Genomic DNA, 17645 nt, shown 5'->3' on the forward strand with positions numbered 1-17645 from the left:
AATTTTCTCAATATTTCCCACAATGTTGAGCTTCCTGCTTGTTTTGTTCAGTTTATTTGAGGTATAGTTTTAAGACTTTTCTCAAGATTTCCCACAATGTTGACCAGAAGTATTGTATGTGTTTCTATCGGTACTTTTTTTTGATATGCAGTGTGTATGAGGTAATCTCCACCCATAGGTATCAACTTTAGTGAGTCTATTTTATCTTTCAGTTCTAATTATATTCAAGCGTAAATATAGAAGATTTTTTTTTCATGAAATGGTTTTTAATGGGATTAAGAGTGATATGTCAATGAATTATATACGAACTACGTTAATAAATCAAGCACTTTTTTTTTTTCCTGCAAGTTTTAAGAGAAACACTCAGCCTAGTTTTTTTAAAACTTAGAACTGTGATTGGAATAGGTATTGTATATCATGAATACACAGTTGTTATTGTTTCTTCATTATAAACTAATATAGAACATGGTTTAATCTAGACAATAAGATAAAAAATAGTTCATGGCTTTTCTCGACACTATTTACACTGCTTGGGCATGGAAAGGAATAATTGCCAGTGTAAAGAGATTGATAATAATTTTGGTCAAAAAGTTTCGCACTTAGATCAGTTATATTGACAAACTCGTGACAAAAGTTTGAAAATAAACACATTTTTCAGCAGTTGAATTAACCTTGTGTAAAGAATGCTGAAGATGTCCCACAAGCTCCATGTTTTGTTTCTCTTAAAAAGGCAGTTTTAATTGTTTTTTGTGATATACAATTGAAACTGCTTTGAGGGAAGTTATTTGTGATATACAATTAAAACTGCTTTGAGGGAAGTTATTTGTGGTATACAATTAAAACTGCTTTGAGGGAAGTTATTTGTGATATACAATTGAAACTGCTTTGAGGGAAGTTATCTGTGGTATACGATTAAAACTGCTTTGAGGGAAGGGGAAGTTATTTGTGGTATACAATCAAAGCAGTTTTAATTGTATATCACAAATAACTTCCCTCAAAGCTACAATAAGACTTGAAAGTTTCTGTGATTGGGAAGCAAGAACTAAATTAAAATTTTGGAATGTGAGTAGTGCTTATATTTGTATAATGGTTTCCTTTATTACTTGATTTTTTTTTTGTATTATTATTTTAAGTTTCTTAAGATATCTGTGAAAGGGTGAACAATGAGACATGTAACAAAAAGTTATTCTGTTTTGACTTTTAATATTAATGTATCCAGTTATGTAATTGATAATGATTTTTTCGACAAACACGCTAAACATTAAATATGAAGGTAGCATGGGATAGATAGTTCACAACATCGGAAACTGTATCCAGAACTTTGTCTCATAACAAAACTCAGTATTAGAGCTGGATGATCAGTGAAGTTTTCTAATCAACTGATTGTCGAGGTCATTGAATTAATCGGTTATTCTCACACGAGACTTGAATAATTGAAAATAGTGATAACAGGAAACACTAATTTTGATGTGATGATTAATGTCATCAAACATGATACTAATCAATTAAGCTGAACAAATTTACATTAATCAAAAATAATAAAGACGGTATTTCAAGTATTTAGATAGCCGGAATAATCATTAACAGTCATTTTAATTAGTTGATTATTTTTGTGGAATTTCTCAATTTAATCCAATTTCAAATAATCAGATATTTTATGTGACATTGATATAGTTGAAGCCCAGCTCTACTATGTTTATGTAAATATTCATGTTTTGATTATTGAATGTGGCAACCTAAGTTCTTGCAGTTTTGACTAAATGCATAAATTGCTAATTGTTTATAACATACAGGAATGTATATCTCAAAAACTGTAATAAAATGTGACCTCATTAGTGAATGAATACTGGCTTGTCTGAGTGTGCCTTCTGAGAAGGATTTAGTGTTAGCTCATAATTCAAAATTATAAAGTCTCTGGAGAAAATTCATGAGTAGTGGCTCAGGTGGATACAAGAATACTAATACCACTTCCAAAATGTAATCCTAATCTCTTTTAAAAGCTGTTGTTGTTTTTTCTTTCAAATCAAACCAGTTAACAGTTTTGAATAGCTCCGTATTATTCAAACTGACCATTGAACTTGTACACATTACACAAAATGTTAGGTGCATGCTTAGTTTTTGTGTTTGTTCACCATAATGTAAAAACTAAAATCTTTGTGAGGTATAAGGTGAAATATTCTTATATGGTTGTGATATAATCTAGAGATAAAATTGGTAGTTTTCTATCATGAAATTAAAAATATCATACTCTGTAAATTCTGTATGGTCTTTCTGCCGTATGCATGTAAAAAATGCCAAGAAAAGTTAGCTATGAGTATCAAAACTGTATGTTTTATTGACTTACAAAATTATATTGAGAACACCAGCTTTCATTCACTGTTGTAGAATACACTTCCCGTGTTTTGTGTAAGTAAGTAAGGATTAAGTAAGCTTTCACAGCATATGTACGTACCAAACCAAGCAGTATTTGTCATAGTAAGTCATACTTTTTGGTTTTTAACCTTTTTTTCCTTAAATCTTAAGTAATTTTTTTAAAATGTGATGAAATAAGAACTTTCACGGTTTCTTTTCACATACTTTGTAATGAAGTAACGTTTAAATTTATAAAAGATACTAAAATTAATACCCAAAAATAATTTTAAAGAGAACCAAGGTTTTTTTTTTAATTTTGACAAATTTAGGACATTTGTAGCTTGCAATCAGTGATGGAGTAAGGTGTGTGTGTTTCTATACTACCGTGTTTTGATCAAATTTCATAATTAATCTTTCAGTTATGTTAAGGCTCTTGTTTTGGATACAGTGCCAGCAAGTTCTCAACAGACATTGAATGTTGCATGTGATTAGCTCACAATACAGAATCAGATGTAATAGCACTGCAACTTGTTACTTCTTCCTTCCTGTGTATTAATTGTTATCCGTTACCGTGTTTTCAAGAACATCTACTGCATAGCGTATTAAATTCGTTAAGTCCCACTCAACTGTTAGTGGATTAAGACAAGTTTTACCGGAAATTCATAATAAGGTGATTGCTATAGAGCAGAGTTTCTCAAACTGGTGTCAGAAGACCCCTATGGGTCTGCAAGTTATGTCCAAAATTTCATAAAAATATTTTTGTTAAAAATGATTTATAGAATAAAAAGTATTTTATGTAAAATTAACTTTATATGAATTAAAACATTTAATTTTGAAATACAGCTTTTCATGTATACACTATACAGAATCTTTCTTTTTTTTCAAAAAAATATTGATAGGTGTGTTTAGGGGGTCCTAAAAAAAATTGGGTTACTAAAGTTTGAAAACCAGTGCTGTGGAGTAAACCTGGAAGAAGTATACATGTTTTGGCTAATAGAAAAAAAAAATAATTAAAAACTGTTGTCTTCCATTTTAAGTGAAATAGGTGAGAATTTAACCACTTTTGAATCTTTTTTTTTTGTAGTAATTTTTAGTTGTGCTTATTTCATGGTGCTTGGAGATCCTCAGGTCCAAAAATCAGCATATCCCCCAGTATGGCATTCTACTGTAGGAGGAGGAGGTAACATGAATTATTTTATCAAGTGACCACGTAATAAATAAAAGGTGATTTGATCATAAAACAGCTCTAGGTCAAATGTTATTTGTTGAAACCGTATAATTATGATGTGAATTTGGTTGTATATACTTTGCTTCAGTCAATTACGTTATCGAGTATTCTACAAAATTAGTCCCGTTGCAGTGTGTGCAAGCAGACTGTACTTTAGCTAGTCTTATGGAGAAGACTAAAGGAAGGTGGAAGTCTTTCGGTCAAATCTCGAGTATCGACATACCATAGTTTCATTAGAATGCAGGTTGTCTTAACTGCATCCTTTTTAACTTGTAGTTCAGCTTAGTTCATTATGTTGTACAAAGAGGTTAAATGGTAACTGTTTTTATGAATGTGTATTACAATAGCAGAACTGCAGTTGCAGTTCATACAGTGAAATATATATAGATAATATCTTTTTGTACTGTTAAAAATATTAAACATTTTGTTTGAGTTGCCAGGAATTTAAAATAATTACATCACATTCACAGCCAGTATAAGTTCTTGGAGGTTACTGGTTCAGAGGGTATTTATTAGATCCAAATGTTGATTTATCAAATGTTTGTGACTAGTGTTGATATGTGAACCATTACGAAAAAATAATTTTGGAGTCATTTAGTGCTATTGGCCACTTTATTATATTTTATGCCAGAAAGTGTAATTAATATTAAAATTTCACAGTTTAGAATCAAGTGCTAGTTTACAAAATAGTCATGTTAGATCTTCTGTATCTTGCAAATAAGATGTGAAAAAATTTAATGAGTGTATTACAAAAAAAAAAAATATTTAAGGACTTTTTATCATTTCTCTGCCCAGTAAAACCAGAAATACACTTACTAGTAAAAAAAGGTTTCTTTAAGGTAAGAAATATGTTCACATTATATCTTTATAATTTGTGTTGTCTACTTAAATTTGTGCAAAAGAATATGTCGTGGACATATCTATATATATTATTGGACTTTTTTTTTTGTCAGTGATGACCAACATGAACCCAACGAACATTTGGCCAAAAAAGAAAAGATATCTACAAGGCTGTTAATGTTGAACTCATTACAGAGATATTAACAGTTACTTACTCAAAAAAAATATTACAACCAGAGAAAAAAAAGGTTCTTTTTTTTTTGGTCCTTTAAAATTTATGACCAATTCCTGTGCTGATCTTTTTTTTTTTTGACATTTTGTTTCTATGATGTAATGAGTTAGGAGTAGTAGTATTTTAAAATAAAGTTGTCTTGTGCATGATGTTTATATTTTGTCTATGAAACCATTTTAAAAGTTATTACTACTTGTATTAAGATTTGTTTTACATGTATTGTCAATTTTTTTGTAATTCTTATGTTTTGTTCTGTAAAATGTTAATAGTTTTGCTTTTCCATATTGAATGCATACATTAGTAATAAGATGGACTGTGTGAAGCTAAATAATAAATTTAAAAATACCTTTTTTGTTGTTTTAGTCCACCACATGGATTTATAACTACAGGGTTTTATGCATTGTAATATTTTATGATTCTTTCTAAAGTACAGAATCTTCATTTCTATATATTAAAGATAGAGAAGAAAGGTTAAAATTTTATCTGGAGTTTACATTATTAATCTAATGGTAATAGCCAAGTGCATTATAAGAAAAAAAAATCACATCTTGTGTTAAGTTTCAACCATTTTTGTAAGGAAGACTGACAAGTAGAAACACCAAACTAAATACTTCATTTTACTATTTTATGTTTTGTATCATTTCACTTCCTCATAACAGTAGAATTAAGATTAAATCAAAGCCCATGTAGTCTTTCACTGTTTGGATTTGAGGTTATTTGGTAAAACAGGCTTGGAAATACAGAATTTTTTAACCTTTTATTGTACTGCTTGTCTGAGATTTATCATATAAAAATAGTGCTGTTGCCCATAATATATATATTTTCAGTCTATATATAAGTAAGAGTTAATGCAGTGTTAGGCAGCTTTGGATGTATTTATTCACGTTAAGAAAATAATTTATATCTGCATCTACGAGGAACCGAGAGGTATTAAAAATGGATTTCTCAGACAGTTTGTAAATCTGTGTAATGTTATTTTTACTCAAATTAACCAGCATTTTTACATAAAGAAATTACATTTGTGGACATAGTAACTGAAACGTCTCATCTGTGGGTAGAAACAGTTCATAACGTAAAGAGAAGTAACAATGTGCAATAGACAACATAATACACATCAGTACTTTAGAAACCTTGAATTGACAGGTAAAATACTAGTGTCTAACATATCTTGGACTTACAGATAATACATATACACTGACCCTTACTGGTTCTTGGGAGAATTAACTTTACAACTTCTGTGCTACACTACAAACAGATGTACTGTTTAATATGTAGACTATATATACTGTATATCTAAAGTTGTAAAACACTGCTTCTGCCAAAAATTACTATTACAAAATAACTACTAAATGTAACCGCGGAGACAGGATGACATTATTTGGTCAGAAAAGGATTATTTTTAAATATAGATATTGCTGTAAAAACTTCACCAGTTTTCTTTCTTAAATTATTCTTTAGTGATATTCCATGTGTTCAGAAATGAAGAAAATTTCACAACAAAGACCATGTGACTTTATCATAGGTATTTCAAAAGTACACTTAAATACTGCATAGTATTGGTCAGCACTAGTCAAAATTATATAGGGAAGGGAGAAAATTGGGACTTGAGTATAAAGTTTTAACATGGATATTTTCAAAGCTACGTGACTTTTCTGTTTCAAGTTTGATATATTAAGAAAGTATTATTCTTAAGTGTAATAACTTCCAGTAAAAATGGTTTGTCTTCACCCATGAATTTGATTATAAAAGTATCGTCTATCTAAACAAGTTTAATTCTTTACCTTATACTTCGTGTAACTTGTGTGACTAATTGGTAACAATAGACTAACTCACCATCTTACAACCAGAGTTCCACTTTAAAAGGTACACAATTTTTCTCAATTATTATCTTATTATTATAGCTGTAAATATGGAATCACTATAAATCTGTACATGTCTACCATTCTTGAAATGTATCACTCACTAACAGAACAGTAAGTTCCTGAAGAAGTCCAGGTAATTTAAGAATACACACACACACACACACACATTTAATTCAATGTGATGACATACTTCCATTAGTCACAAGCCAGAAGTGATTATACAGCTTTGACAGAGTTTGTGAATATTGATTGTGTGGACCTAAATCCATGGGAATCATTTTGTTTTCAGTTTCAAAGGATATTCCTACTTTAGGTACTGTGTGTTCTTGGATTATTTCCAGTGTCCATCCTTTTAACTTTACACACTACCTCCAGTGTGCAATTGTTAGCTGGTCATGGAATAGCCCATTTTTTTCCTGCTAGAACCATTCCCTGTTTTATCAGTATGGTTCAACACTAAAGGACTCCTTTCATCCAAATGCTAAAATTTTGTGCCTAGCATTTTTATAATATAAATTAGAGAATAGAACTTTGCATTTAAATGTTCTGTTATGTAACTCTCCAAGAAAGGTTCACCATGTAAATTATTCAACTTCAAAGCTTTTAACCTGTGTAGTCACAGACCATGGGAATGACCAGATTTTACTTAGAAAGTTTATTCCAGATTTTGAACAAGTCTATATACATTAAAAATAATTCTCATGCCTTCAGGAACTTCTGCAACAGAACCAAGAAACACATAATTTTGTGATGTTCAGTATTTACTGGAACTTCTAGTTCATACAAACCTAAATAAACAGTTAACTTTTTTAACTTTTCTTACAAAAAACATTGTTTGAAAACGAACCTGTTGCAACAACTAGTTGAAGGGCTGTTGTTCTTTACAGTGTTTGTTCTGTGTTTTACACTTTTTGTAGTAAGCTTGGTTGTAGAGTATTTAAGAAATAAAACAGGCACAGAAGACTGACTGACAGGTGTTTAGTTAGCTAGCTGCCAAGGAGATATTTACATTTATTGCAGTTGTTATGAAATGTCTTTCTGGTGTGTGTGTGTGTGTTTTGTCTCCCCTAGTTTGGAATGATAGTTACTCTAATAATGACATCATATAAAATACATGAGATTGTAAAATTCTCATTCTAGCAACACTACAAAACGTGACAAGTCACAAACAGCTGTCACAAGTCATGCCATGCAGTTATTTTTGTTTTTGTTTTTTATTGCGAATATGAACCGGTAGTGTTTACTAGTTAGAACGATCAAATGTATTTAGTAAATATTTTATGAAACTATACGAGGCCTATAAAATATTCTTGCTAGTTTAATTAGATTGTGTAGTCATCATATGAAACCAAACACAAAAGCTTAAAAACTCATCCTAGAGATATAAAATCTCAATATCTAATGTATGTATGTAAATCTTCTTTAGGGGGGGTGAACTATATATAAATATCTAGGGAACCAGAAAACAGCTGAACAAATATTTTTTTCCATAACTTTGAAACTGGGTTTATTATTATTATTATCATCTGTAAATCACTTTTACCAAAAAAAAGCCATAACTGTTCTAAATGCCAGCCAGGACTCCAGAGAACTGAGATCCTGGCATCACCTTGATCTTGAACCTCGAGTTATTAGCAAGATAAACTGAGGCATACTGTCCTTCCTATGGGGGGGAGATTAACTTATTGAAACAATGCTTGAGATTACTGTCTCCAAACATATCTATAATATGGCAGTATTGTTAATGAGTCTGAGATTCCCGACTTGTACTGGTACTTCATGTCTTTGGCATCAACTTAGACTGAAGTTCCTAATTTTTACTGGTGCTTCAGCATCACCCTGCAATGAAGTGTCTTAATTTACTAAACAATTTACTCTTAGTTCATATACGAAGAGAATGGAAGATGGTACTTGTATGTGCCTCCATACAATAAAACAGACAACTGGAATGAACTGTGTAACAAAGAATGTTTTGTAAAATTAAAATTCCAGTAATTAGTTTGAAGTACGCTAAAGCTTATCAGTGCCAGTTGGTGTAATTTTATCTGGATCACTATTTTTGTTTTTCTTTAAAAATTGCTCTCTTTAACTTTTAATTAAAGATAATTATGTTTACCTATTATTGTTTTTTTGATGTGCAATGTTTAAAAGTCCTGCTGATCTTATATTTCAGTCGTCCAGACCACTATTCAGGTTACCTCTAACTACCACGGAACTATATCAATGCTTAATGTTTCATAACCCTTACCATATTCCTAATTATTAAAAGCTGATCAAGAAAAAGATAACTATGTAATTTAACTTTTTTATTATTATTATTAATTAAGGCAGTCCTGTATAACAAATTCACTAGAAATAACTGAAATTCAGAAGAAAAAAAGCACAAACTAAAACCTAATAATGGACACTCTCGCTGTTAATAGTGTATTTTGTTCAATTCGGCCAGCCCGAGATGAATTATTAGTTCTGATTGTTATTATAATTCAAAAACAAATCTTCAATGAATAACCAGTGAGTGGTAATGAAAGTAACTAATGGACTTAATATAGGTTTCTGATTGTTGATCAGCAAAGCCACACGTTTTACATTTTACTACTATGACCTACATAAGGACTTGCAGATTTTCTTTTAATAATTCAAATATGTAAAGAACAAAAAACACTGGTAACTATCATTCTTTCAAATAATAATAAACAATAGAGGATTTTAATTTATCTCGTAGTCACTGGCTATGTTTGCAATTAGGTTTGTTTTTTTCACATATATTCTCAAATATTTTCAAACAAAATATCTTTAAATAAACTGCATGGCTCAAACCCCAGATAATGCATGCAATAATACAATTAGGAGCTAAATTTAAACACGAAATAATGTTGAACATTACTCCTAACAACATTAATTCCGATATAGACACTATTGTGCGACTTCATACACTGATATAAATAGTGTTTGTTGGTTTTTTTCCCTTCAGAGATAACTATAGAAGACTATTTTATTGATGTAGTTTGAAACTATTTAATATTTTTACTGACAAATCAAAATAGAATTAATTGAAAACTAGCTCTAGCGAAAGTTTGAACTCACCTTTAGGAACAAGATACCACTCACAGGTATAGTAAAGGCAGCGCTGTTTGCATCGAGACCTCGGGTAGTCAACAGGGCTCTAATAGAAAATATAGTACCTTACACTGAACTCTCTTACTAATTTAACATGCGACATGTCAAAAATATGAAATTTAGATTATTTTTTTTTTTTTTTACAAATGTAAACATAAATCAATCTTTAAATTAATATTAGTTTGATGCTTGAAATAAGGATTAAATACTTAACACAGAAACTTCTTAAGCAATACATCAAGTAACTACAGCTTGAATGGAAATGAATGTCAATTTGTTAAGCTTGCAAAGAACCTGTTATGCTTTAAAAAAATAACAACATTGGCAAGATCATTACAGCCAAGACAACTGTTGATAATACCTGAATATATACATAGATACAAAGACTATTATTACTAACATCTGTTCGAGATTGGAGATTTGGGGGCACTACCTCAAGTACAATTAAAATGTGGGGGGGGGTCTTTTCCACATTTAAATTTATTTGCAAAATATACAATATGGCATACAAAGCAAAAGGAGAAGACTGAAATGTACCCGTGTTTGTTCTAATTAGGATTTCTTCCATGCCAACTTTAAGTGAAATACAAGAATTTTGAAGTTATAATTAGTATGCGAAACAGATTAGGTGCAAAATTCTATAAAACTTCAAAGTGAACAAGTTTCAGCTTTGAAATTATACAGTAATTTTATATGTTAAACAGAAGGCAAAAATTGTTCAAGATACTTGTTTTGTGTAGATTATGTTTTCATCAATGTCAGGACTTTTTATCCAAGGATTTCAGATCAAAGGTTTAGAATTTCCAAAATGGGAATATTGATCAACTTGTGGTACTAGGACCATTTAGAAAGAAACCTATATAGAGTCATACACCGAGAAAAAAAAATCCACGTTTCAAAGGCAAAAGTACACAACATAATCAAGTAAAGGAACTCTTTATGTGGTGAAGGAGTACAAGTCAAGTGTACACAAGCTGCTTCTTCAACATACACGTACAACTGTTGCTTACCTCAAGCAGCTAGATAATGAAATGAGTATTCATATGATTATATATGAAAACAAGTCAGCGGATTCAACACCTATGGATTTCTGTGAGATTGTGCTGTTGACAATAGTGGTGGGAAAGTCATAAACATAAGATGGATAATGAAAAGCTTACAGGGAGCAGTGGTGTTCTTAGAACACAACAGCCTTACAACAGAGCCTTTTGCAATAGAGACCGTGCTGTAGAACTATTGACATGATGCACCATCATCAGATAGAATATGACTAGACGTGGACATGGTAAGATTCCAATATTGTTTTAATGATGCGACAATCTGTACTTATCCTGAAAATTGATGTCAAACTGATTATCATAAAACATTATGGCTGAAGTAGGTTTTATTTAACCCCAGCATCATAACTAAAATATATAAAAAAAAAATACTAAACAGTTATTTCCAAATATTGAAACAATGAAACTTAAATATAAGGATCTGTTTGACATGTATTTGATCAATCATCTCTATCCACATTGAAAAAAAAAAAAATACGTAAAAAATTTTATATACTAGTTGTTGAGTAGCCTATTCTCCTCCATTCTAAAATTATATGTCTGTGAATTGAAAGTACAATAAGAGAAATTTGGTATTTATAAGATTCTATGCTTCAAACAAGGTGAAATTTTAATTTAAAAGACAAAAGTGACATCAAAACAAAGAGATTATTTGACTAAAATGTCACAAATGTATCCCATATTACAGACTTGTCTAATGTTCTATTACCAAGTCTAAGAAGAAATAAATGGGAAGTTTAAAGAATCACCAGAAATTATAAAAAAAAAGAAAGAAAACAATCAAACATTAAATAAAGATAACTGTTCAGCTGGTCTTGAAATGTTTTTGTAATAATATAATATAACAATAGGTAGTGTATTCCATTAATGATATTGCATTGACACCCCCCCCCCCCCTGATGAGCTCCCACCAACATGAAAGTTGGCCAAGTTTACAAGTGCTGCTCCTGAGTAGCAACAATATGTCGTTCAACCTACATGTTTCAGTGAATCTCCTCTCACAATTTAACCAAGAAACAATTGTTAAATCTCAATGACGGTTAGACAGTCACCAAAACATGTAAATTGGATGTTTAAATAAATAATTTGATTGTTCTCATAAAACGACTGTGCAATTTCTAAAGTTGAAAATATCATTCAACAACATTTGTAACGGTTACGTCTAAACCAAAACTGCACTTTATTAATAAATGTTAATTATCGAGATTTATTAATGATATTACTTTGATATACATACATGTTTTTTGTACAAGCTGAGTCTATGCACACATATGCACTAATTCTGTCTTGTGGACTAGGGGTTCTGGATAGCCTGAAGGCTCTGTGTTTTATCATTAAGCTGAGGTAAAATAAATAAAGTCCATCACGTGGCGCTTGAAAATGTCCATCACTTGCGCTTCCTCCCTCTCCTCTCTGAAAGGCCCCGTCTGCAAATGGCTGAAAATAAATAAATAAAAAGAGTGTGAAGTGATGACACCGATACCTTTTTAATTCGAGCAATTTAGTTAATTTCACATTTCTGCGATTGGAAAAGCCACACAAAACGTACTACAAAAAAAACGATCTATGAAGACAAAAATCCAGAAATAGCTTCCAAGAATAAACTGTTAAAAAATATATATATGTGATTGGCATTTATCTGAAAACGAATGTTACTTAAAAATAAAAATGGCTAATAAAACCAAAGTTAAGTTCTGATTTTAAACGACAAACAAATAATAATAATAACTAACCACATGAAAGTTTTTCAGCTCTATAAAGGATTTTCTTTTTATTTTGACCTTTTCCGAGAGCTGCCAAAAAAAGGCAGATGGCACTTTTGGAATGATAGCAGCATGCTCAACATCGAACAGAGGTGGTACGTAAGGACCCGTTTCGTTCAACAACTGTAGATTATCCTCTAAGTTATCATCACGACACTGTAAAGTATGGGAAAACTTATAAACTAGTGTTTTAATACATCGAAATAATAGAATTTAGGGCAACAAATACCGATTTAACAAAGTATACATCTAAAGTTTTCTAAACAGTGGTATATGCTTTATTGATACACCTATATTAAAGAACTAAACCTTACTCAATCAGGAATTATACTGTTAACCCTAACTTAGATTTCGATACTATTCCAACAAAGTACATTACACGTTGAAGTTGTGGCCTTAAAGCGTATTATTTGGTAAATAATCACAGAAACCACTGCACAAAAAAAGCGAAATACCGGTAACTTTCTAAACAATACGTTACCGTTACAAATGTTTATACATTGTTTTTCAGATATAATTACGTATAAGTTTACTCAATTTCTGAACGTACCTTTTCACCAATAATTCGCTCTATGTATCTCTCAGCAGCATCTACAAAATAAACAGAAGTGCAGTTACATCTGAAATAAATTAAAAATTGAAACAGCTGCTTATAAAAAAGGTAAAATATTAAAGAATTACACATTCGTTTAGTGTAACTTTTTGTTAACTCCCGTGTTATTCTATAGGTTTTTTCTGCAAAACGATTTTTTTTTCAGTAACGTTATAATGTATTTTGCTTTACGACATTATGCTCACAAAAATAGTAAAAGTGGGACTGAATTGTTGAGAAAAATTATGCAGGGTGTCCCCAAATCCCAGTTTTCAGTATTGTATCGAATAAAGACAGCATATTCAACGGGCCTTTGGGACAACCTGATATACAGATTCCCTTCACCAAGCTTCCTGTGTTTGATACAACTTATAATGAACAAGATAAATAAAAAATTCGGAACTTAAAAATCTGCAATTAGGGATCGTAAAAAAAAGTAAGGAAACAAGGCTGGAAATAATGTCTACAGCATCTCCAGCCTTTTTCCTTACCCTCCCCTTTTTATGATACCCATTTGGAGGTTTTTAAATTTCCAATTTTTTAGTTATATTGTTTGATGGCTTTTTTATGCCTAACTGTGTGCAAAAGATTACTTGATATGGTAACCAACTTTATACAGTGTAATTACAATAAACATAGCTAGTAGCTAGGTGTGACGGTTCATGATGATTTACTGTAGCTATTGACTATCTGATCGCATTAGTTCGAGTTGTAAAATGTTAAGCTGCAGCTGGAGATTTGTTTGAGAATATAATGAGCATTTATAGCTTCTGTATAACTAAATTATATATATATATATAATGCATAACAATGGGTGCTAGGCTAAGACACAACCCCCACTAAGAGCATATAAAATTTTACCAGTAGAATGTCTTTTAAAGTAATTATTCTACGAATGTATTTAATAAAATTTAATATTATGTGTATGGATTTTTTCTTATTCCTTCACTGCATACACCATATAGGGTTGGCTCCCTACAGACACCGATTGTATAGTGTACAAAACACTGACTCTGTACATGTCAGTCATCTAATATTCATTGGTAATTCCTATTTGACCTTGTACTTAAGTATTTTAAAGGAACACCAGATATTTGTAAGAAAGCTAATTTCAAGGAGTAATGATAACATCGTTTACACTAGAATGTTTTTCAGCTTATGTAAAATATAATAGAAACAAACAGACTTTTCAATACTACTATGACCTTTGCAGTACCTTATTTAGTATTCTACAGAAAGTTTGGGTGCAATATACCAAGCAGATTTTGTTGTAGGCTGGCAAGAGAATAATAACAAGGAAGATTATAAACGGGTCGTTTTGAGCGGATTTTCTTTTCCTTGCAAGTGTAACACGCGTGCTATTTTGTGAATTTGTAAATGTGTACAGTCTTAGCGGTCAATAGTAAAGGTTTTAAAACGTTGTTTGAACCGATTCTTTACTGTGCAAGGTGCTTTTCGCCCGAACGTTCTATTGGGGTTTTGTGTAATTCCGGGTTCATGATACCCGATGTCACCAGTTAAGCTCGCCCAATCAGCCTTTTACTGCTGAAAACCTTCCACAATAAAAATGTGGTCTTGTAAATCTAAAAGTATTTTTTCTAATCAGTTATTAAGAGACAGTTAAGTTGACGAGCTAAGGAAATATTGGCTGGCAAAAGTATAAAAATAATTATCAAAAACATCTAGTTATCTGAAATATTTGACAATTATCCGTTTACATTAATTTCTTAAAATAATGAATTTTTGTTGAACCTCGTGTTCACTTGGCACATACAATCCGCACTTTGGGGAAACATAATCACCCAAAAAATTAAAAAGCCCATTTTCTCCAATATACTGCATTTTTTGATAGAAATAATTACTCGTTCACTTAGGTACAAGAAACAGTTTTGTCTATTTACTAGATACAAAATATTCGTTGCAAATTAAAATGTCGTTAATATGCACGTACACACGCAATATTAGCAGTAATAACAATGAACGAATTCTAAAAAAATAATAATTAAAGTCTAATCTATTGAGCTTTATATTTATTTTTAGTACCTTAAACAATTTGTTTGGCGATTAATTTTGATTATTAAATGTGTGTCAGTCAGTCTGTCCTACTGGTTAATTCTACAGTGGCAATCTTTCGTTTATACTATTGTAAAAATACATTTATAAGTAACATAAACATGCACACAAGGAAAACACAAGTTTTTTGTTTTTTTTACCTATAATTTAAAATTCGCTATTTCATAACAAAAGAGAACAGCTATTTTTCTTTTGTTTTTATATCTTAATACCATAATTTTCAAAATTCATTTTTTTTTTATAACATTCGTTTATCAAAAGTTCGATAAAAAATTGATTTGTTAGGTGTTAATACAAATGAAAACATTTTTACAAAATATTCGTTTATAGACCTTCCACTTTTTTTACACTTTTATATTTTAAATCTAAATAAAACTCCATATTCTGCTTAGTAGGTTTTATTTCATACATAATACATTATTTAAGGGATTTATCTACTTAAAACATGAAAAAAAAAATCTGTGCTTTTGCTCATACGGCGCAGCAGACGCCTTCGTATAATGGAAGTCGAGGAATCAGTTCCATCTACATTTTTCTTTTTCCTAAACAATATTTAAATAGTCAAATAATTTTAGTGCACACATCGTACGCGAAGCACGAGTTTATCCCGTATCATCAATTACTTGTTCACTATTGGTAAATAAAAAATAAAAACACTGTACATATAATCAACGAATTATTTTTCGACTCGGGCAGGATTAATAACTAAACTTAATTTACAAGGCCGCTAAAATACAGATTTAATGCTTGAACTACTCTTTTTCAGTTTAATGATCATTGTCGATATAATACAATTTTAATTTCTTTATCAAGTTACGAACGGTAATTAGTAGGCCTACTTGTTTATGGTCTCTAGTGTAAATCAATCCAAATTTGGTGACCGCTTTCGGGTAATCCCCGTAAACATGTTTTCGCAAAATCCCTGGGTTCCCCCAAGGGGTTTGATGAAAAGTTTTACCTTTGAGCAAACCTCGAGACCGAGACGATTTGATTGGTACCAATTAGAAGTTGGTGCGGCCAGCGATTTAGAAGTGACAAGAAACACAGACACAGAATCTTATTATATAGATAGCTGGTAATTGAGATTGCGAGTACAATGTCAGAACATACAAAGTATTTTCAAGGGCTAGAGAAAACTTGTTATCCTCATATTAAGCAAAATTTGGAAATTCCTGGCGGGTTAATAAGAGTGTAAAATTTACCTCTGACGACATTCCGAAACTCCTTAAGCATTTCCTTCTTCGTGATGTTGGCACCTGGCGGCCCTCTAGGGCCGGGAGGACCAGGTGGGCCTGGGGGCCCTTCTGGATAAGGCTAAGGCCCAAAAGAAATATTTAAGATAATTAATTATATTTGTATAACATAACAGAATTAGGATTATTTTATCTATTAAACACTAAATTATTGATTTGGTCAGTTTTGTTTCCGAGAAGAAGTGTATATAATAGTATTTCAACCACACTATGTTCGCCATATCCATTGCCGACGATGCGTTCGCTTAATACCAAATATCATCAATTTTTGCCATATACAGTTTTGTTTCAGGTAATTACAAATATATAATTGTTATTCTAACAAATGGTGTATGTAAGTACTGTTCCGGCTACATAGTATGTTTGTATCCCAGTCGGCTCAATATGACATTACTAAACATTTACTATAAACTTTAAAACAATGATAACCAAACCATGTTATTTTACCTTTTGTCAGTACTGACATTAAGTTATTACTACTGTCAACCATTCAATTACAATATTTATAAAATATTCGTCTTTTTTATAGCTCGACAACTGATCAAACACATCTGGTAAGTCAAAACGTATTTTACTAACAATTGTTATAATGTGAACGCCTTTTCAAGCTGGCGAAACGTGATTATAATTAAATACATTTGTCGTAAGACATTAAAATTAGGCCTATTATATTTTTTAACATTAAACTCTGTAACAAGTCCCTTAGGGATTTTCAGGAATTAGAAGAGTATATATTGCAGTGTTAAAAACATTATAATTAGTCCTATTATATCAAGTAAATTAATGTTTTACTAAATCAACGATGTTTTTCACATGACAAATAATAAGTACATTTTTACTTAGTTATCAGTGTGCTTTTTTTTTACCAGTACACAAGCAATTGTTTCTATCTCGAATTATAAAATAAATAATTTATTAAAAATGAAAGTTTGTAAAGGAGAGCTAGTATAAGAACTTTCACAAAAAATTTTCACCCAAATTCAGCACAAAAGTGTTTCCAAAATTTCGCACTTTGATTTGCTTCCGTTTTGCTCTAATTGGCAATTGTTTGACGTCTGTAAAATATTTGGGTTTCAGTTAGGATCGCGAGAAATTAAAGAGATTAATTAAAACTGCATACAACGAAAACCAACGTCATTAATTCTTTAATATAATCACATTCTAACAAGGCCTACTGTTTATTTTGCTTACATGAACAGTTTTGAACATTGTAAACTTTCATGTCTTCTCTTTAAACTTTTTACTATCAACTTATCCAACCATCACTCACCTAAA

The 17645-nt window shown here is 30.9% G+C and overlaps 2 protein-coding genes across 4 annotated transcripts in view; one reads left to right on the plus strand and one right to left on the minus strand.

Moving 5' to 3' along the window:
- LOC106462655 (tyrosine-protein phosphatase non-receptor type 11-like) overlaps positions 1-6047 on the plus strand; it is a 35040-nt gene extending 28993 nt beyond the window's left edge. Inside the window, exons 14-15 of one of the 3 annotated variants that reach the window (XR_002611324.1) lie at positions 3437-3532; positions 4534-4613. Coding sequence is in view for 2 of the 3 variants with exons in the window: in XM_022389975.1 (XP_022245683.1) it covers positions 4534-4624 (91 nt within the window). In the remaining variant the exon portion in view is untranslated. Of the gene's footprint in view, positions 1-3436; positions 3801-4533 lie in introns of those variants that run through there. The other 2 variants (XM_022389975.1, XM_022389976.1) reach the window with 2 other exon arrangements.
- A 4-nt stretch (positions 6048-6051) lies between these two features.
- LOC106462653 (adipolin-like) lies at positions 6052-16431 on the minus strand (the record flags this gene model as incomplete). The annotated part of the gene is made up of 6 exons (XM_022389968.1): positions 6052-8177; positions 9599-9677; positions 11927-12126; positions 12423-12608; positions 13003-13043; positions 16320-16431. Coding segments are annotated over 6 exons (717 nt in total), but the record flags the coding sequence as incomplete, so codon positions are not given.
- Positions 16432-17645: the final 1214 nt, after the last annotated feature.

The sequence above is a fragment of the Limulus polyphemus genome, unplaced genomic scaffold (assembly GCF_000517525.1).
Source record: "Limulus polyphemus unplaced genomic scaffold, Limulus_polyphemus-2.1.2 Scaffold1217, whole genome shotgun sequence".
Classification (NCBI taxonomy): Eukaryota; Metazoa; Arthropoda; class Merostomata; order Xiphosura; family Limulidae; genus Limulus; species Limulus polyphemus.